General features: G+C 43.7%; 2 protein-coding genes across 4 annotated transcripts; one reads left to right on the top strand and one right to left on the bottom strand.

The window, feature by feature from the left end:
* Positions 1-1,890: 1,890 nt before the first annotated feature.
* On the bottom strand, positions 1,891-9,733 carry si:dkey-150i13.2 (mitochondrial carnitine/acylcarnitine carrier protein). 2 transcript variants are annotated; one of them, XM_060894810.1, is made up of 9 exons: positions 9,400-9,733; positions 8,059-8,139; positions 6,398-6,525; positions 5,930-6,020; positions 5,157-5,274; positions 4,915-4,987; positions 4,670-4,779; positions 2,375-2,496; positions 1,891-2,126 (listed from the first exon to the last, which is right to left on the bottom strand). In XM_060894810.1, exons 1-9 carry the CDS (start codon positions 9,496-9,498, stop codon positions 2,064-2,066), a joined length of 885 nt encoding a protein of 294 aa, XP_060750793.1. In that variant the 5' UTR covers positions 9,499-9,733; the 3' UTR covers positions 1,891-2,063. The 2 variants fall into 2 exon arrangements, with proteins under 2 accessions (XP_060750793.1, XP_060750792.1); XM_060894809.1 differs by having other exon boundaries at positions 8,059-8,151; positions 9,400-9,722.
* Positions 9,734-11,415: 1,682 nt separating this feature from the next.
* On the top strand, positions 11,416-20,235 carry hm13 (histocompatibility (minor) 13). 2 transcript variants are annotated; one of them, XM_060894083.1, is made up of 12 exons: positions 11,416-11,740; positions 12,314-12,412; positions 13,291-13,373; positions 14,310-14,398; positions 14,922-15,007; positions 15,278-15,403; positions 15,581-15,638; positions 15,797-15,880; positions 16,498-16,534; positions 16,640-16,742; positions 16,829-16,914; positions 18,998-20,235. In XM_060894083.1, exons 1-12 carry the CDS (start codon positions 11,546-11,548, stop codon positions 19,068-19,070), a joined length of 1,119 nt encoding a protein of 372 aa, XP_060750066.1. In that variant the 5' UTR covers positions 11,416-11,545; the 3' UTR covers positions 19,071-20,235. The 2 variants fall into 2 exon arrangements, with proteins under 2 accessions (XP_060750066.1, XP_060750068.1); XM_060894085.1 differs by lacking the exon at positions 18,998-20,235 and adding an exon at positions 17,724-17,900.
* Positions 20,236-21,722: the final 1,487 nt, after the last annotated feature.

Here is a 21,722-nt window from a genome sequence, read left to right as displayed (position 1 = left end):
CACGTGAGAGCAAATTAGATAAATGACTGAATAAATAATTCAATATATTTTCATCTTCTGCACTGATTTGCACTCACATCTCACTCAGATTCACAATTAAAAACCATCACTAATTTACTGTTGTAGTAAATAAACACTGTCATTAACACAATGACATCATGAATAAAACATGATTTAATCACTCAGGTACAGCAGGAATGTGGCACTGGGACCTTTATTTGATATCACTGAAGAGTGCGGGGCATTTATTGGTGTAACTTGTAATGTGATGAAGATTAATACAGTTGAATTATGCACATTATCTGTGTTCAGTTCACACTCTGATTCACACCACACTGAAGCTGAGTTCATCAAATCTCCTGATTCTCCTGATTATGGTTAACTATAATGTTCTTTTTTCACAGATTTAGTTTACAGAAGATTTTAATAAAGATGAACATGAGAATATAAAATAAATAAAAAAATAACCTCTGATATTTAGCTTAAAATGCAGTTCAAAATAGAAATAATATCACACAAACCAAACCTGAAGGTTTACTCACATGTTCAAACATTTGTGGAATAAACGATTAATAATTGTCTGTAATAGTTTTCTTTGTCGCCCTCTGGCGGTTCAACTGTTTAATTTATCAGCTGGTTTGAGGTTTGATGTGATTCACACACACACACACACACACACACACACACACACACACACACACACACACACACACACATTTACATTTACAGCATGTGACAGACGCCCTTATCCAGAGCGACGTACACAAGTGCTTAAATCTCTAACATTAGATGCATTAATGCACTAGGTTACATACTTAAGATACCATGAGTTTAAAACATTGTTCAAAGTTACAATAAAGTGTCAGTTTCTTTATTTATTTATTATTTTTTAAATAAATGCAAAAGATAAGGATAAGTTTCCTGAATAAGTAGGTCTTTAACCACCGTATGAAAATATCCAGTGACTCAGCTGTCCGGACCTCTAGGGGAAGTTCATCCCACCACCTTGGTGCAGAACAGAGAAGAGTCTTGTAGTAAACTTACCTCTTACCCTGAGAGATGGTGGGACCAGTGGAGCAGTGCTGTAGATCTGAGGGTGTGAGGTGCAGTGTGAGGAGTGATGAGGGCTTTGAGGTATTTTTATAATAAGGTGAGGTATTAAGTTATATAAGAAAGTGCATTCACCCGGCGAATAATAATAATAATAATAATAATATCTGTGTGGAGAGAGAGATCATGTATCAGTTTTATCTGCAAAAAGACGGATTATATAAACTGTGATTTAGTTATTATTCTGTAATTTGAGTTCTTTTTCTATTTCAGACGCGACGTTGGAATAAAGAGATCGAGTGAACATGTCCTATTCTTACCGTGAGTCCAGTTCCTAAAACAATCACATCATATTCCTCAACCATGCTGCGTGTTTCCTCTCCACCACTGTGTGTGTGTGTGTGTGTGTGTGTGTGTGTGTGTGTTATTATATATTTGTTTCTTTTTTTTTCTCTTCTGTTTCCACAATTCTGTAAAGCTGCTTTAAGACAATGGGAATTGTTAAAAGTGCTATGCAAATAAATTGAATTGAATTGAATGTTCGTGAGAGAAACAGAGGTGATGGACAGGTTTGGTGTTAAGGAAAGGAACCTAGAAGGACAGATGGTGGTGGACTCGGCAAAGCAGATGGAAATGGCTGTAGTTAACACATTTCCAGAAGAGAGAGGAACATAGAGTTACATATAAGAGTGGAGGTAGGAGTACGCAGGTAGACTACAGTCTATATAGACGAGGAAATCTGAGAGAAATTAGTGACTGCAAAGTGGTGGTAGGAGTGAATGTAGCCAGACAGCATCGGATGGTGATGTGTAAGATTGTGCTACAAACAACACAAGATAATTAAATGAAAAATAAATAATTTATTACTATAAACTCTTACTGACAGAGCAGAAGGTGAATTATGAGTTCCAGGTTTAAAGAGAAATTTTCCCTTTAAAATGTAGAAATAAATCCAGCTTTGATCGCTTCTGAGCAAGGTGGGATTTCCTCCTGAGTGTGGGGTCATGTAGAGGTCACCAGGTAGGAATGAGCCAGTTTAAAGACTTCAGAGCCACTTCAAAGCCCAAAAAACACGCCTGAGAAGCGAAAAACACAAAGTGAGACAAACCAATAAACACTGTAGATGAAAACAAACACCAAACACCAGGAACAAGCTGATTATGAGCTCGGGGTGTTTAAGTGTCTTACAGAATACATGATATGATGAATTATTAAAAAGGCAATGTTGTGTGTGTGTGTGTGTGTGTGTGTGTGTGTGTGTGTGTGTGTGAGAGAGAGAGAGAGGAAGAGAGAGAGAGAGAGAGAGAGATACAGTAACACACACCGCATTAGCAGGAAACGCTCTCAGCATGACGGCACTCAGGCCTTTATACAGAGCTCGAGCTCCTTCTTCTCTCAGCAGCGTTCGCAAAACATCCGCTAAACCTGAGTAACGTCCATCAGCAGCTAAACACACACATAATACACACATCACACACACACATCACACACACATAATACACACATCACACACACACATATCACACACATAATACACATGTAATACACACATCACACACACACATCACACACATCACACACACATCACATACACACATAATACACACATCACACACATAATGCACACATAATACACACATCACACAGAAATAATACACACATCACACACAGCACACAAATAACACACATAATACACACATCACACACACACATAATTCACACATAATACACACATCACACACACATGTCACACGCAAATAATACACACATCACACACATAACACACACATCACACACACACATATCACACACATAATACACATGTAATACACACATCACACACACACATCACACACAAATAATACACACATCACACACACATAATACATACATCACACACACATCACACACACATAATACACACATCACACACACACACATCACACACACACACATCACACACACATCACATACACACATAATACACACATCACACACACACATAATACACACATAATACACAAATAATACACACATCACACACACATAATACATACATCACACACACATCACACACATAATACACACATCACACACACATCACACACACACACATCACACACACATCACATACACACATAATACACACATCACACACATACATAATACACACATAATACACAAATAATACACACATCACACACACATAATACATACATCACACACACATCACACACATAATACACACATCACACACACATCACACACACATAATACCCTCATCACACACACATCACACACACATCACACACACATAATACACACATCACACACACATCACACACACACATAATACACACATCACACACACATCACACACACACATCACACACATCACACACACACATAATACACACATCACACACATAATACACACATCACACACACATCACACACACACATAATACACACATCACACACATCACACACACACATCACACACACATCACACAAACGTAATACACACGTCACACACAGCACACAAATAACACACATAATACACACATAATACACACATCACACACACATAATACACACATCAAACACACATATCACACGCAAATAATACACACATAACACACACATCACACACACACATATCACACACACATAATACACATGTAATACACACATCACACACACACATCACACACAAATAATACACACATCACACACATAATACATACATCACACACACATCACACACACATAATACACACATCACACGCACACATCACACACACATAATACACACGTAATACACACATCACACACACATAATACACACATCACACACATCACACACACATCTCACACACACATCCTTTACATTTACATTTAAATCATTTAGCAGACACCCTTATCCAGAGTGACTTACAACTGAGCAACTGAGGGTTAAGGGCCTTGCTCAGGAGCCCAGCAGTGGCAGCTTGGTGGACCTGGGGTTCGAACCCATGACCTTCCAATCAGTAGCCCAACACCTTAACCACTGAGCTACCACATCCCACAGCACACACACACACGCAAGTCACACACACACATCACACACACCTAATAAACACAACAGACACACATAATACACACACACGCAAGTCACACACACACATCACACACACCTAATAAACACAACAGACACACATAATACACACACACGCAAGTTACACACACACATAACACACATCACACACGGGTCACACACATACATACATACATACATACATACATACACACACTCACACACACATAACAGACACACGTCATACACACATACACATGCACACACACACCACTGACTTCATTGTAGCAGTGAGATCATCATCATCATCATCATCATCATCATCACTTTATTTCAGATAAAAGCAGAAGATCTTTCACATAATCCTGGATTATAAACCACTAATCTGAGGACTTTAAAGTGTTCGACTCAAACACAGCCATCAGCTTCACCGCCACAGAACTGCAGCTCATTGTGAGATAAAGAGCTTTTATAATAATCTCACTGAACAGAAAGTTCCTCCCTGTTCCTATGGTAACTAAAGTAGCTGTTATTATAAGTCACCTGTCTGAAATTTGGACTTGAGGACATCAGGTGGAAGAGCGACGGCCCAGTTCACGATTCCAGCAGTTCCTCCAGCCAGAAGAATCCTCAAAGTGCTGAGGCAGTCCACACTGTGTGTGTGTGTGTGTGTGTGTGTGTGTGTGTGTGTGTGTGTGTGTGTGTGTGTGTGAGGGAAGATGTTAGGGTTAAAAAAGTGAGTGGTGATAAATCCTGTTCTTCCAGAGATCACTAGGTGTGATGATTACCTCTGGCCCTCAGGAGTGAGGATGTGTTTGAGGCTTTCATATGTTAAATAGTAAAGACCAGTAGAAGGAACATCTGAAGAACAGAAGAACATGAGAGAAGTCACATGACGTGACTCCATAATCATACAGTACAACTTTCTTTATTAATTATTATATACACTGCTCAGTACAGTATATATAATACACACACTCCCACACACACACACACACACACACACACACACACACACACACACACACACCTCTGATAAGAGTGAGGACAGTTCCCTTATACACACTGCAGATTCCCTGCTGTTTATACAGTTTCACTGCACAGTCTATTGGTCCGGAATATTGTAGCTGACCGCTAATGGACTGCACCTAAAACACACACACACACACACACACACACACACACACACACACACACACACACACACACACACAACCAACAGCATCATCTATCCAATCTAAACACAGAACACAGTCATAACTAATATTAGGACCATGCAGTGACCAGGTGAAGCCGCGAGAGGTTTGAGTGTGGAGGTGTGTGAGTGTGGAGGAGTGTGAGTGTGGAGGAGTGTGAGTGTGGAGGTGTGTGAGTGTGGAGGTGTGTGAGTGTGGAGGTGTGTGAGTGTGGAGGAGTGTGAGTGTGGAGGAGTGTGAGTGTGGAGGTGTGTGAGTGTGGAGTGTGAGTGTGGAGGTGTGTGAGTGTGGAGTGTGAGTGTGGAGGTGTGTGAGTGTGGAGTGTGAGTGTGGAGGTGTGTGAGTGTGGAGGTGTGTGAGTGTGGAGGAGTGTGGGTGTGGAGTGTGAGTGTGGAGGTGTGTGAGTGTGGAGTGTGAGTGTGGAGGTGTGTGAGTGTGGAGGAGTGTGGGTGTGGAGTGTGGGTGTGGAGTGTGAGTGTGGAGTGTGAGTGTGGAGGTGTGTGGGTGTGGAGTGTGGGTGTGGAGTGTGAGTGTGGAGGAGTGTGAGTGTGGAGGAGTGTGAGGGTGGAGGAGTGTGAGTGTGGAGTGTGAGTGTGTGTGTTCTTACCTGTAGCAGACACTTGATCCTCTCTCCTGGAGCTACTATGACTGTAGTGAAACCTCCGGCTAACATTCCAGCCATGAAGGTGTGTGTGGGTCTGAAAGTCAGAAGTGAAGTTAAAGCTTGTGCAATTAAATATTTTCTTCCAGATGTTAGAGAGTAAACACACAAAGTGACCACACCACTGCTTTTTCTTGTGAGTGTGTAGTTTTCTAAAGAGTAACACAAACATCAGCATGTAGCCAGTAAATCTTTTTCATCTGTTTATTTCACATCGCAGCGTTTTTTATCTTTTTTAAAACAAAGGATTTGTATTAAGACAAAAAGATGAACATTTAAAGACCAGATGCTCTTAAAAATTCAATTCTTCCTGGATTTTATCTATTATACAGAGCTCTGTCTCCTGGCTCGTCTCCACGCCTATGTTCTCCTCCTCATGTTCTCCGTCTCCACTGAGTGTCTCTTTATACTGACGTGATTGGGACGGACGGGTCGCTTTGGAGCAGCTGCTTCCCGAGTCCAAATCCAAAGAAGCTGATGGCCATCATCGGAGCCACTCCGGCCAGCGGCGCTCCCATCCCTTTATACAGACCCCACACTCCCTACGACATGGAGAACCAGAGGAGGAGAGGAAGAGAGAGTGATGATGATCCTCTGACACCGCGGTGTAGAAAACCCACAGGTTCATGAACATTAACATCACACTGCACACCTAAACCTCGCTAAAACTGAGACAATTTATTAGAATTAACTCAGATCTACATTTAAAAAGCTAAAAGCCTCAGTCTTATCTGTTCACTGCCTCCCTGAGTATTTATCAGATTCCACAGAAATTAGACAGCTGAGGAGTTTTTGGAGATTAGGAATAAAGCTGGTGTTAGCGCTTGTTGGTTAGCTTTAGCTAATGTGAGAACTAAAACTGTTCTTACTTTTGTCATTTTTTTGTTACTGTAAATGAAATGAAGAGTTTTTCTATCTTTACTTTAACCTGAGTGAAGAGTTTGATGTTATTCTTCAACTCTATTTATGATGTTAGTATTTGGTGGTACTTTATAAAGTATACAGGTATTTACAGTAAGATATACTGACTGAATCCAGTTCAGGTTTAGTTTTGGGTTCTTCAGTGTGTTAAATTAACCTGCATTGTTGTGTTGGTGTCAGCTGGACACTTCAGTCATGAAACTCGGTCTGACATCTAGAGTTTAAGCTCACTAGTGAGCTAAGAAGAGGAAGAAGAAGAAGGAGAGGAAGAGGAAGAAGAAGAGGAAGAAGAAGAAGAAGAGGAAGAAGAGGAAGAAGAAGAGGAGGAAGAAGAAGAAGGAGAAGAAAAAGAAGAAGAGGAAGAAGAAGGAGGAGGAGAAGAAGAAGAAGAAGAGGAAGAAGAAGAAGAAGAAGAAGAAGAAGAAGAAGAAGAAGAAGAAGAGGAAGAAGAAGAAGAAGAAGAAGAAGAAGAAGAAGAAGAAGAAGAAGAAGAAGAGGAAGAAGAAGGAGAAGAAGAAGGAGAAGGAGAAGAAGAAGAAGAAGGAGAAGGAGAAGAAGAAGAAGGAGGAGGAGAAAAAGGAGAAGAAGAAGAAGAAGAAGAAGAAGGAGGAGAAGAAGAAGAAGAAGAAGAAGAAGAAGAAGAAGGAGAAGAAGAAGAAGAAGAAGAAGAGGAAGAAGAAGAAGAAGAAGAAGAAGAAGAAGAAGAAGAAGAAGAAGAAGAAGGAGAAGAAGAAGAAGAAGAAGAAGAAGAAGAAGAAGAAGAAGAAGAAGAAGGAGGAGGAGAAAAAGGAGAAGAAGAAGAAGAAGAAGAAGGAGGAGAAAAAGGAGAAGAAGAAGAAGAAGAAGAAGAAGGAGAAGAAGAAGAAGAAGAAGGAGGAGAAAAAGGAGAAGAAGAAGAAGAAGAAGAAGAAGAAGAAGAAGAAGAAGAAGGAGAAAAAGGAGAAGAAGAAGAAGAAGAAGAAGAAGAAGAAGGAGGAGAAAAAGGAGGAGAAGAAGAAGAAGAAGAAGAATGAGAAGAAGAAGGAGAAGAAGAAGAAGAAGAAGAAGGAGGAGAAAAAGGAGAAGAAGAAGAAGAAGAAGACGAACAGTACAATAAGCTATTTGTAATTACACACAAAATGATTAATGTAAAGTCATGAATAACACAGTGGAACCTCTCTGGACAAAGTTTTCCGGAAGCAGTCGAGTGTTCCTGTGTACAGAACATCCTGAGAACGTGAAGCTTTGGGCTGCGTCTGAAGGATAACCTGTGTGAAGATGAACACACACACACAGTTCTAGACATTCAGTTATGTGTGGTTATTGAAGTGTCAGTGGAGCAAAAAGAGCTCGATCACACTGAACACACTGAACACACTGATCACACTGAACACACTGAACACACTGAACACACTGAACACACTGATCACACTGAACACACTGAACACACTGATCACACTGAACACACTGATAAGACATGAGCTCACAAACACACAGCACACATGCTACAGCTGATAAGAAGTATTGCTTCAGGAAGACGGTTTGGAGACGATATAAAGTGACCAAAACACAACCACACATAAAACAACATAATGATTATCATTACTGATCATTAACACTGATCATTAACACTGTACAGAGAGATTAAAGAGAGTTCAGTTGTTAATTAAGAACAGAAACAAAACTAAAAATACACACAATTATAATATTAGTTATATTATTCAGCAACATTCAGTTTAACCACACAAACACGATGTGTGTGTGTGTGTGTGTGTGTGTGTGTGTGTGTGTGTGTATGTGTGTGTGTGTGTGTGTGTGTGTGTGATCTCCAGGATCAGGGAGTTGGGTGACGTCTGACAACTGAAATCCTTATCAGATAACCCCCCCCACACACAAACACACACACAAACACACACACACACACACCCCACCTCCATGCCCCAGCTCGCTCATGCTCAGTAAAAGCTCTTCGGGGTTGTGTAGAATTTTAGCTGGACAGTCTCTGACTTGTGTAAGCTGTAGTTTGTGTTCGTTTTATAACACAGTGTTAATCAGATCTTGGTCTATTACACAACTCCATTCCTTTTAACTTCAGATCAGATCTGTCACAGTCTGTCACATGAATGTGGCTGGGGTTAAAGGTCAAACCTGACTCTGCTGATGTTCTAACAGAAAGCCTCATCTGAGCTGACTGAACCTCAAACACAGCAGAAACCCAGGCTGAAGTGTGTGTGCTGATGAAGCCATGAGGCAAAACTGCTAGACTCAGATGATGGACTGCAGATTTGAATGAAATTATTATAAATAATTTAATGAAAAAAAAACGAAACCTTCAAAATGTGTAAATAAGTGTGATGTATTTCTCATGTCTTCTGATTACTTTACAGAAAGAAACTCAGGATAAAATGTTTACGGAATGTCCCACATGCAAGTGTGTGTGTGTGTGTGTGTGTGTGTGTGTGTGTGTGTGTGTGTGTGTGTGTGCGCGCGCGTGTGTGTGCGTGTCTCTCTCTCACCTTGATGGTATCGAGCGGATGTCCGGTGAACAGAAGACACGCGCCACCGAATCCACCGGCCACGAAGTTCTTTACCGGAGAAATGCGTCGGTCTCCCATCTCTCTCTCTCTCTCTCTCTCTCTCTCTCTCTCTCTGTTATTCTCTCTCTCTCTCTCTCTCTCTCTCTCTCTCTCTCTCTCTCTCTCTCTCTCTGTTATTCTCTCTCTCTCTCTCTCTCTCTCTCTCTCTCTCTCTCTCTCTCTCTGTCTCTCTCTCTCTCTGTTATTCTCTCTCTCTGTTATTCTCTCTCTCTCTCTCTCTCTCTCTCTCTCTCTCTCTCTCTCTCTCTCTCTCTCTCTCTCTCCTGCTCCTCTCACTTTAAGCCGTGTCTCATGTGTTCTTCACTTCACCCTGACAGTTACACCGTCACCACTGTTAAACTTTTACACTGACTCGCTGGCGCCCTCTGTCTGTCTGTCTGTCTGTCTGTCTGTCTGTCTGTCTGTCTGTCTGTCTCTCTCTCTCTCTCTCTCTCTCTCTCTCTCTCTCTCTCTCTCTCTCTCTCTCTCTCTCTCTGAGTCTTTTTCTGCGTTTGTGTGTGTGTGTGTGTGAGTGTGTGTCTGTGTGTAAGTGTGTGTGTGTGTGTGTGTGTGTGTCTGTGTCTGTGTGTAAGTGTGTGTGTGTCTGTGTGTAAGTGTGTGTGTGTGTCTGTGTGTCTGTGAGTGTGTGTCTGTGTGTGTGTGTGTGTGTGTCTGTGTGTAAGTGTGTATGAGCAGCATGGTATCTTTGAGCACGAAGCTGTTTGAGTGTCACTCGCCGGCACGGTGAGAGGGTGTTGTGCGGCCCGAGTGCGGTGTCTTTCAGGAGAATGCTGTTTATGGTTTTAAATGAAGGTCCAATAAACTAAACGCGGTCTTTGAGTTCAGAATTGAGAACTTTCACTGCAACATTTTCGTTTCCACTGATACAGACATAAAATGTTTTAAATGTGGTCAGATAGGACATCTTGTTTGTGCCTTTCCTGAAAGACAGAGTGACCCCAGTGTCTCCAAGCGACCGGGGCAGAACACAGCTGAGCCTGCTGGAGCCGTTCCCCCTGCGGCTACAGCTCGGCCTGCTGCGGAAAGCTCTGCAACTCTGCTGCACCAGGGCCTGAGGAGCGTGAGCCCCAAGCTCAGACTGCAGACCAGAGCTCCACTAGGGACGTACCCACCCCAGAGAAGCCCTGCTTGGCTAAACCGGGCCGGGAGAACGACTACGAAACTGAAAAATTCACAGTGGACTCTGGAGTAGTGCTGGAGCTGCCTCCGCTGGCAGAAGCAGGCACAGGGGTGCAGAGCTGTCACCAGGAGACACCTCAAGGACCTGCCAAAGCTCTCAGAGTCAGTGGCAAATTAGATGGACAGGGAGCTGACACTGGCTGAGCTTCAGGAGGCTCTCCAAGGCGCCAGGTATAGATGGTCTCCAGGACACTGGAGTTCTTCACTCCACACCATGTCTTCATGGAGCTGCTTTGTACACAGTGACATTGTCATGATGGAGCAGGGTTTGGTATCTTAGTTCCAGTGAAGATAAACTATAAAGTTACACACTGAGACGTTCAGTACAACTGTGTGACTCGGAGTGTGTGGAACAGTTTGGGGAACAAACACATATGAGTGTGACGGTCAGGGGGCACAAACTTTTGGACATATCATGTGTATATATTTTTGTCTATGGTGTTGCCATGGTGAGGCAATCAATTAACATATCAGTGTGTGGAAACAGGAAGTGTGTTATTGTTCCACTGTTCATCTGAATTGTAGTTCAAATGCATTAAACTCTGCTGGGCTCCGGGGGCTTGGACCCATTCAACAATTAAATACTAATTAAAGTTAATTATTTAACTGATTGTCTTTTATTTTTTATAGGGTTCAGAACTTTATTTATTCCTCAGCTTTATGGTTAAAATGACAATAAAATGACTGTTGAATTAAAACTGTGATCGAGGTTGAGGTCGCACTTCTCCTCCCCGCCGCTGGGTGGCGCCACTGTTCCGCAGTGAAGAAGGAGAAGCTGCTGAGTTTTCCGGACAGAGACCGTGTTAGGAAACGTGGCCTTATGATAGAATCGTGTTTGTGTCGTTAATCTTCTGTGTTCAGCTCCAGCTTTGTTTCCCTCTCCGTCATGGCTGATGTGCAGCAGCAGGGTTCGCCGCTGGACGCACCGAACGGAACCGACACCGGAACCGACTCCGGAACCGCGGCTCGGTTTGTGGCCACAGCCGAAGGGACAGCGCTGGCTTACGGCAGCCTGGTGCTCATGGCGCTGCTGCCCATCTTCTTTGGAGCTCTGAGATCCGTCAGCACCTCTAAGAGCAAGGCGAGTGGGCCTTCATCATCATCATCATCATCATCATCATCATCATCATCATCATATCCCTATAATCACAACCTTCATGGTGATGATGATCATGATGATGATGATGATGATGATGATTGTGATGAAGATATTTTTCACAGCTGTTCTCTTGAATTAAAAGTTAAAGACTGAACTTTAAATTTATAACATTTTCCTTCATTTTATTCCTTTTTAAAACCTTCAGTTTATAAGCAGCTTCATATTAAATCAGTTACATCATTAATTATTAACTGATCAGATTCAGATTTATTCATTTATTTTAAACTGAGTAGATGATGAAATGTCAATATTTCAAAATATCCTTTTAAGAATGAGAAGTGTGTGTGTGTGTGTGTGTGTGTGCCTGTCTGTGTGTGTGTGTGTCTGTGTGTGTGTGTGTCTGTGTGTCTGTGTGTGTGTGTGTCTGTGTGTGTGTGTGTGTGTGTGTCTGTGTGTGCCTGTGTGTGTGTGTGTGTGTCTGTGTGTGTCTGTGTGTGCCTGTGTGTGTGTGTCTGTGTGTGTGTGCGTGTGCGTGTGTGCGTGTGCGCACATCAGAACTCCTCGGACATGCCTGAGACCATCACTAGCAGAGATGCTGCTCGTTTTCCCATCATCGCCAGCTGCACTCTGTTCGGGCTTTATCTCTTCTTCAAGGTGAGTAATATCACCATCATCATCATCTACTGCCCCTTTTCCACCGAGGCAGTTTGAGTGCAGGTTCGGAGCCTAATTTAGAACCAGTTCTTTCTTTTCCGACAGCCAAAGCACCGGCTCTGAACCAGGAAAAGTGGTTCTTAAGTAGCACCAAAACGTTGCTGGTCTAGACTTAAGAACCGCTTGTGTCAGGGGCTGTGGGCGGGGCTGTGGGCGGGGCTACTGTTAGCTCCTGTGGGCAGGGCTACTGTTAGCGCCTTTGATAATGTACCTTAAGTATACTAATGTTTAATACACTTTTACTTTACAGCGATATGATCAATTATCAGCACACATGATAGTAAGTAGCTACATGCTAAGGCTAACATTTTTCTGTGTTAATGATAAAATAACGTTATGTACTTTCTCGATAACAACCTCCGTTTATACAGATTACATGGAGCTGCACGTACACGTTGGATTCGCCGCGTTTGGGTGTTAATGTAGGTTCACAAAGCCATGAGCATTAACAGTAAAGCAACATCCGCTATTGTTGTGTTTGTGTTTGTCGCTGCTGCGCTAACGTTGCTGGGACACGTGACACGTATACAGTGACGTCACACTCGGCTCTGTGTGATGGATCTCTAACCGATGGAAAGACAAACCGGTTCAAGGCAAAAGGTTTGCCAGTGGAACCAACTCTGAACCAGCACCCTGGTCTTTCTGGTGGAAAAGAGGCAATAGTCACCTTTATTGGCGTATGTGTGTGTGGGCGGTGTGTGGGGGGGGCATGTGTGTGAGAGGGGGGCATCTGCGTGGGGGGGCGTTTGTGTGGGGGGGGATGTTTGCATGTGTGTGTGTTTATAAATTCATGGCTGATTGTTGTTTTTGTTTTCTAGATTTTCTCCCAAGAATACATCAACTTACTGTTATCTATGTACTTCTTTGTTCTGGGGATTTTAGCTCTGTCACACACATTGAGGTGAGAGTGTGTGTGTGTGTGCGCGCCAGAGTGTGTGTGTGTGTGCGCGCCAGAGTGTGTGTGTGTGTGCGCGCCAGAGTGTGTGTGTGTGCGCGCCAGAGTGTGTGTGTGTGTGCGCGCCAGAGTGTGTGTGTGTGTGCGCGCCAGAGTGTGTGTGTGTGTGCGCGCCAGAGTGTGTGTGTGTGCGCGCGAGAGTGTGTGTGTGTGTGTGCGCGCCAGAGTGTGTGTGTGTGTGCGCGCCAGAGTGTGTGTGTGTGTGCGCGCCAGAGTGTGTGTGTGTGCGCGCGCCAGAGTGTGTGTGTGTGCGCGCGCCAGAGTGTGTGTGTGTGCGCGCGCCAGAGTGTGTGTGTGTGCGCGCGCCAGAGTGTGTGTGTGTGCGCGCGCCAGAGTGTGTGTGTGTGCGCGCGCCAGAGTGTGTGTGTGTGCGCGCGCCAGAGTGTGTGTGTGTGCGCGCGCCAGAGTGTGTGTGTGTGCGCGCGCCAGAGTGTGTGTGTGTGCGCGCGCCAGAGTGTGTGTGTGTGCGCGCGCCAGAGTGTGTGTGTGTGCGCGCGCCAGAGTGTGTGTGTGTGCGCGCGCCAGAGTGTGTGTGTGTGCGCGCGCCAGAGTGTGTGTGTGTGCGCGCGCCAGAGTGTGTGTGTGTGCGCGCGCCAGAGTTTGTGTGTGTGCGCGCGCCAGAGTGTGTGTGTGTGCGCGCGCCAGAGTGTGTGTGTGTGCGCGCGCCAGAGTGTGTGTGTGTGCGCGCGCCAGAGTGTGTGTGTGCGCGCGCCAGAGTGTGTGTGTGTGCGCGCGCCAGAGTGTGTGTGTGTGCGCGCGCCAGAGTGTGTGTGTGTGCGCGCGCCAGAGTGTGTGTGTGCGCGCGCCAGAGTGTGTGTGTGTGCGCGCGCCAGAGTGTGTGTGTTTAAGTCTTTGTTTGAAAGTGGTGTGTTTGTGTTTCAGTCCCTTCATGACCAGGTTTCTTCCTGCTAATCTGCCTAATAAACAGTTCCAGCTGCTCTTCACTCAGGGCTCCGGGGAGAACAAAGAAGGTGAAGTCTGATTATTTCTTCTGTGATTTACATTGTGATTTTTCTGTTCAGAGAAACATCATGATTGTGATGATGGTGTTAGTCGTTTTATTCTACATCGTGAGGTTTCAGAAATAAACTAATAAATTATAAAAGTCAGAGTGGGCGTGGTCAGGCAGAGTGGGCGTGGTCAGGCAGAGTGGGCGTGACCAGGCACACCTTCATGTCAGAGCTCTGTGCTTTAACACGCAGTATGTTAGTGTGTGAACATCTTCACCTCTTCCCCAGTAATAAAATCAGCACCTGGAGCAGGAGTGAGTGACTGTTACATAGGGTTTTAAACCCTCCCATTATCTGACCATCAGAAGCCCCGCCCCCTTCCCTGAGCTCACATTAACATGCTGTACTCGACTTTAAACACCAACACACCACAAACACCAACACACCACAAACACCAACACACCACAAACACCAACACACCACAAACACCACAGGACTGCTGCTGGTTTGTTTATTAAAGATGGATTTGTTCTTCTGTTTTCAGAAATTGTGAACTACGAGTTTGACACTAAAGACCTGATTAGTTTGGGAATCAGCAGCGTGGTGGGAGTGTGGTACATCCTGAAAAAGGTACACACACACACACACACACACACACACACACACACACGTGTGATATTTATCTATACAAAGCAACGTAGCGCTGAGTTCACAAAGTTCTGATCAAGTGACAGAACTTCAGTCCGTGAACACTTCAATGATCACTTCTGCAGAAGGTCGTGTCTCAAACCTTAACATAATGGCCGCAAGATGCTGCTGAAAGGTTCAGCTCTGAGCTCTCTTTAACACAACTTTGTGTGTGTGTGTGTGTGTGTGTGTGTGTGTGTGTGTGTTTGACAGCACTGGGTGGCTAATAATCTGTTCGGTTTGGCTTTCGCTCTGAACGGAGTGGAGCTGCTTCACCTGAATAACGTGAGCACTGGCTGCATCCTGCTCGGAGGACTGTTCGTCTACGACATCTTCTGGGTCAGTTCCTCTCACACTTCACACTTCCTTAATTAGAGAGCTCAGAGCCAGAGCAGGTGAAGGAGTGTGACACGTGTAAGAGAAGTTAAACAAAACACTTCCATGAACACGTCCAGATATTTAACTTGATCTGCTGATGCAGGTCAGAGTTCAGAGCTGTGACACTTTTTGTTTCAGGTGTTTGGCACTAATGTCATGGTGACGGTCGCCAAGTCCTTCGAAGCTCCAATCAAGTGTGAGTCAAATTCATTAATTCAATGAATTAATGCACTTCAGGCATCTATTAACATATTCACTGATGGTGTGTGTGTGTGTGTGTGTGTGTGTGTGTGTGTGTGTGTGTGTGTGTGTGTGTGTGTGTGTGTGTGTGTGTGTGTGGTTCTGCTCCTGCAGTGGTCTTCCCTCAGGACCTTCTGGAGAGAGGACTGAGTGCCAGTAACTTTGCCATGCTGGGACTCGGAGACATCGTTATTCCAGGTACAGGGCAGCAGCAGACTGAGGAATTTATCAGCATGTTAAATTATGGGATGTTTTCAGACAGACCTGCAGGTGTGATTCAGCTCAGCGCTGCCCCCTAGTGAACAGAGCCGTCCATTCTGCAGACGTATAAAAGGGACACAGGGGAGATTGTGGATCATGCTGCTGTCCAAGCAGAAGTTTCCTTGTGTTTTGGGGTGAAGAGATCGGCTCATAAACTGCTCTAAACCTCACTGGGGGGGATTAGAGGAGGGAGAAATATTCAGTCCAACTTATTTGTATAACGCTTTTAGAATCCCATGAATCACTGGCTGACCATGACGGCGACGAGACTCCAGCCAGCGGTAGAACATCAGGATTGATGAAGAAGCTCCGTAAGAAGAACTGATCAGGCTAGGAACTCAGAACAGAGAGACAGACAGACAGAGAGGCAGACAGAGAGGCAGACAGAGAGGCAGGCAGAGAGGCAGGCAGAGAGACAGACAGACAGAGAGGCAGACAGAGAGGCAGACAGACAGAGAGGCAGACAGACAGAGAGGCAGACAGACAGAGAGGCAGACAGACAGAGAGACAGATAATCTGACTGTAGATGAAATCATGTCGTTTTTTTTTCTCAGGAATCTTCATTGCTCTGCTGCTTCGTTTTGATGTCAGGTACAGTTTCTCACTTCCTCTCTGTACTAAACACCCCCCCCCCCCCCCACCACCACCACACACAAAAGCCCAGTCTTTATCACTCACTCTGTCTTTCTATCTCAGTTTGAAGAAGAACACACGGACATATTTCTACACCAGCTTTCTGGCCTACATATTCGGCCTTGGCCTCACCATCTTCGTCATGCACACGTTCAAGCATGCACAGGTGACACACACACACACACACACACAAACACACACACACAACAGGTGTAGGTGTGTTTACCGATGACGTAATGTGTATTTTCCCAGCCTGCATTGCTGTACCTGGTCCCGGCGTGTGTGGGCTTCCCAGTGATGGTGGCTCTGTTGAAAGGGGAACTGACTGAGATGTTCAGGTAACACTTCTGTTTATCTCTCCATCATCACATTGTAGGTGGTGGGTGTGGCCAGGTGGTGGGTGTGGCCAGGTGGTGGGTGTGGCCAGGTCAAAATTCATTAATAAAACAGTGAAGCTGGTCTGATGGTTACTAGGGTATAGTGATTGTTACCATGGTGACACAACAGACTTGCACCACTCAACAGCTCAGTTAGGTTTCCATGGCGGCGGGAGGAGGGAGGCGTCGCTCAGGCGTCTTCTCTCTTATTTTACATTTTATGATTATTTCTTATTCTTATCTGCAGATCAGTTTTTCACAAGTTTTAACTTTTTTAAACCTTAAACCTGAGAAATGATCCTTGATATTTTCATTAAAAAGTTTGTTTAAAGCAGAAAAAGAAAAGCTGGACTGATCACTGCTTCCTGAAGAAATGTGTTAGAAAGAAAACAAACTAAACAAAAAGCCCTTTAGCCAATGAGAGCTCATTATTAGCTGGTTTTAAAGGGAAAGGGGGCGTGGCCAGAAACAGAATAAAGAATCCAGGGAGAGAAAGACTTCTGATCCGAGTGCTGCATTAGTTGTCTGATTATTGGTCTGATTATTGGTCTGATTATCCGTCTGGTTGTCCGTCCTGATTGTTGGTCTGATTCAGATTTAAACGTGGTTTCACTTTAGCGTGAAAACTTTGAATGTTTTGCCCTTCAGCACTTATATTAAAGTATAAACACAGCTCCTCATTTTCTCTCTGTAAGACCTGCTTTTCTCTTCTCTTTTCCTGTGTTTTCTCTTTGTCCTGTTCTTTATTTTCGTTCGTCCCGGACACGTAGTTACGAGTCGACAGATGAGGTGTTGCCCCACACCCCGCGTCTTACCCGCTTCCCCACCGTCTCTGGTTCTCCCGCCAGCCTGGCCAACTCCATGCAGAGCCCATTAAGCTCCTCCCCCCACCGCCGCCAACGCCACCACGCCCTCTCCGCCTTTTAACCTGGCCAGGTATGGCCCTAAACCCCGCCCCCGCACGCCCCATGATCTGTGACATCTCTGTCCCAGCTGCTTCCATCACACCCTGCTTTCACTCTGGAGGAGAGCCGCACTGGTTAGTATGTGCTGTAATGCTAGCTGACTAAAGGCCATGAGTCATTAAGCCATGAGGCCTTAACGAGGGTTGTGATGTAGATGAGGTGAACATTCATGTTGTACCGAGATCTCGCTCTCACTAATGCTAGAGCAAGGGTTTGGGAGGAGGACACGCCCACATGAACTACAGACACGCCCCCTCATTAAATACTCCAGCAGTTCACTGATGGGCAAACGTCGGCGTGGTCTGTGGTGCAGACTGTAAATATTATTATTCTGTGGTGCAGACTGTGTGTGTGTGTGTGTGTGTGTGTGTGTGTGTGTGTGTGTGTGTGTGTGTGTGTGTGTGTGTGTGTGTGTGTGTGTTCGATCCTGAGAAAATGACACAGACTCTTCATCTGAACACAAACACTGAGTTTGTCTCGGATTGCAGACGTGTGGAATCGATAAGTTTCTGCTCTAACTTTAATGTGAAATTTAAATAAAATCAAATTAGCAATAAGCTATTAGCAGATTATTTGCAGTTTATTAACTAGTAATTAGCAGGTTATAAACCTTCGTAAAGATTACAGCAAGGAGTTAAACACACAGGAAGGCTGCAGACACCACAGTAACACACGCTTACAACCTCCAGCTTCATACACATCATCCAGATCATATCAGGAGTCATCACACACACACACACACACACACCACACACACACACACTGTTTATTTCTTACTGCTCATAAACTTGCCTGTGATACCCATGTTAATGTGCACCATCCAGGTAGTCTGTCTGTCTGTCTGTCTGTCTGTCTGTTCATCCATGTGTCATCATGATATACTGCACCTATGGCACATGTGTATAAGATCAATCACAACACAACATGAGTGCGGTCACTGGGCAACAACAAGCAGATCATCACCGTCATTGCCCTGCTTTTCTGCAACACACCCAATACAATCTCTCTCTCTCTCTCTCTCTCTCTCTCTCTCTCTCTCTTTCTCTCTCTCTTTCTCTCTCTTTCTTTCTTACACACAGGTATGAAGAAACTTCCCCCGAGTTGGATGCATCAAATAAAGAAGAAAAAACAGAATCCGATAAAGACAAATAAAACTGAAGGAAAGCGTCACTTCTCCTCCGTCACTTCCCGTTTTTCACCACTGTATTTCCAGGTTCCACCACCAGGGGTCAGCCGACTCTCTCGTGATCTCTTTTTTTCCCTGGATTAAAAGATGGCTGTTTTTTTTTTTCTTGTAGTTTCTAAATGTTTGTAAAACATGATGTTGTACAACAGCTTTACTCTGTGTGTGTATTCCTCTTTATTACTCTCTCTGGCTTTGTGTTGAGTTTATTCAACTTTATTTTGTTTATTTGAAATTATTTGGAATTAATTTTATTGGCTGTTTTATTATTGTTCAGTGCAGGAGCCCAGAGTTTAGTCAGATATCTGACTTTTAATGCAGCAGTTTAAAAATCTGCAGTGTCTCTTTAACCCAGACGTCTTTGCTCAGTCAGGACGTGTTCAGTGTCTGATGTTTACTGATCTGACCGGTGATGAAAGTCTGAATCATCCAAGCTTTTCACTTTAGAGGACATGACTGAGCTCTGGAGTCTCTTATTTAACAGCTTAAGTTTAAAAGCTTTTCAGTCTTTCAAATCTAGGGGTGTGGCCTGTGGTGGGGGCGGAGCTTGTCCTCAACATTTCAGGTACAGTGTTCTATACAGTGAGGTTTAGGTGTGTGTGTTTTTCTCAGACTTCAGACCTGAACATCTCTCATCTGATTAAATACGTCAAAGTTCAACAAAGTTTAATGTCTGGATTTGCAGAAGTGATGAGTTTAGTGTTTAATGATTGATGTCTGAAACTGAACCCACATTTTAACACCATAGTTCGTTGAATCACCTGCACAGGGACCAACATTTACATTTCCAGCCTTTAGAAAAATATAACACAAAATTCTTCCTGCTGTTTATTTAAACAAAAAAATTCAACATGCAGCATGTTAAGAGGTTTTGGACCCCGAGGTGTTGGACCCTGAGGTGTTGGACCCCGAGTGTGACAGATGGATTAAGTGAAAGTGTTGAGATGTGAAATTGGACCTGTGAGATCAGATCTCGGAGCTCAGTAAGGTTTCTATAAGGTTTCTTCTTCTTCTGTTTTTTTTGGCACTGCAGTTAAAGCTTCTTTGAGGAGCATAAAGTCTTTTATTCGTGTTTTATTTTTATTTTTTTTGCAATAAATTGTGGTTTTTACCACTGTAGAGAAGCATGAACAAGGTGTCGGTGAATTATTTTAAAATCTATTATAAAATTTCCTAAAAATGGAATAACGAGTGACGATCCGTAACCATGACTACTGTACTAACACACACAACTTCTTAAAGCTGCTCTGTTTTAAAGGCCACTGACTTGGGGTCAGTATTTCACATGTGCATTTTATTTAAAATAACTCCTTTAAAACCTGCAACAGGATGAAAGTTGCATTAAATTTTAAAGCTTTATTTCTTTCTGTTGACTTCATTAAAGTGCACAAACTCACACAGCTTAAAACTAGAGCTGGTTTTAACTGAAGATCAACTGGGACTCATGACATCATTCAGCCTCAGAGCCAATCAGCTTCCTCTATGCAATTGACCGATTACTGGAAATATTTCTAAAATAAATGTGCCAATAATCTCTATATTCTTTATCTGCATGTAGAAGGTAATGTGTGTGTTTCATATGACCACCAGGTGGCGCTACAGACACTTTAAAAAGCTTTTTGAATCTGTTCATTAAAAAAATCTTTGATCTTTGGATCCTTTTCGGTTTTTTTTCATCTTTTTTTTTATCCTTAAAGTCAAGTGTGAAACCTCCAAAATACAACAGGCTCAAATATAATTACACTCGGAATTTATCAGCAATTTATTATTTTTTATAGAATTAAACAATTCAGCTAAGAAAAAAAAACTTAAATTATTTTGATTTACACAAAAATAAAAAACTACAGAAACACTATTACAGCACATGTTACACTGGAATGTGTGATTATAAAAAATCATTTCCTCTTAAAATGTTTGTCAGCAAAAGGATAAAATTGTGTTACAGTTTCCTATTTGTGTAGAAGAAACTACACACACATCACTCTGGTTCACTCACAACACAACACGTGTTTGTCACCGAGTAAAACTTTAATTCTGAGACTTCAGTTCCTCATCATCTTCACCAGAGGGTTCTGTTGTAGGGTTCTCTAAAGGTTCTCTATAGGTTCTAGTGTGAGTGAGGAACTGTTAATATACAAACTATTAGAAATCAATAAAATAAGTGTGTGTGTGTGTGTGTGTGTGTGTGTGTGTGTGTGTGTGTGAGACTGTATAATATATAACTCATTAAACCATTGGGGGGTCACGGTGTCTTAGTTGTTAGCACGTTCGCCTCACATCTCCAGGGTTGGGGGTTCGATTCCCACCTCCACCTTGTGTGTGTGGAGTTTGCATGTTCTCCCCGTGCCTCGGGGGTTTCCTCCGGGTACTCCGGTTTCCTCCCCCGGTCCAAAGACATGCATGGTAGGTTGATTGGCATCTCTGGAAAATTGTCTGTAGTGTGTGATTGTGTGAGTGAATGAGAGTGTGTGTGTGTGTGCCCTGTGATGGGTTGGCACTCCATCCAGGGTGTATCCTGCCTTGATGCCCGATGACGCCTGAGATAGGCACAGGCTCCCCGTGACCCGAGGTAGTTCGGATAAGTGGTAGAAGATGAGTGAGTGAATTAAACCATTGAGTGT

This window comes from Tachysurus vachellii, chromosome 19 (genome assembly GCF_030014155.1).
Source record: "Tachysurus vachellii isolate PV-2020 chromosome 19, HZAU_Pvac_v1, whole genome shotgun sequence".
NCBI classification, from domain to species: Eukaryota; Metazoa; Chordata; class Actinopteri; order Siluriformes; family Bagridae; genus Tachysurus; species Tachysurus vachellii.
Note: the sequence above shows the minus strand (reverse complement) of the source record. Positions and strands in the feature narration are given on the sequence as shown.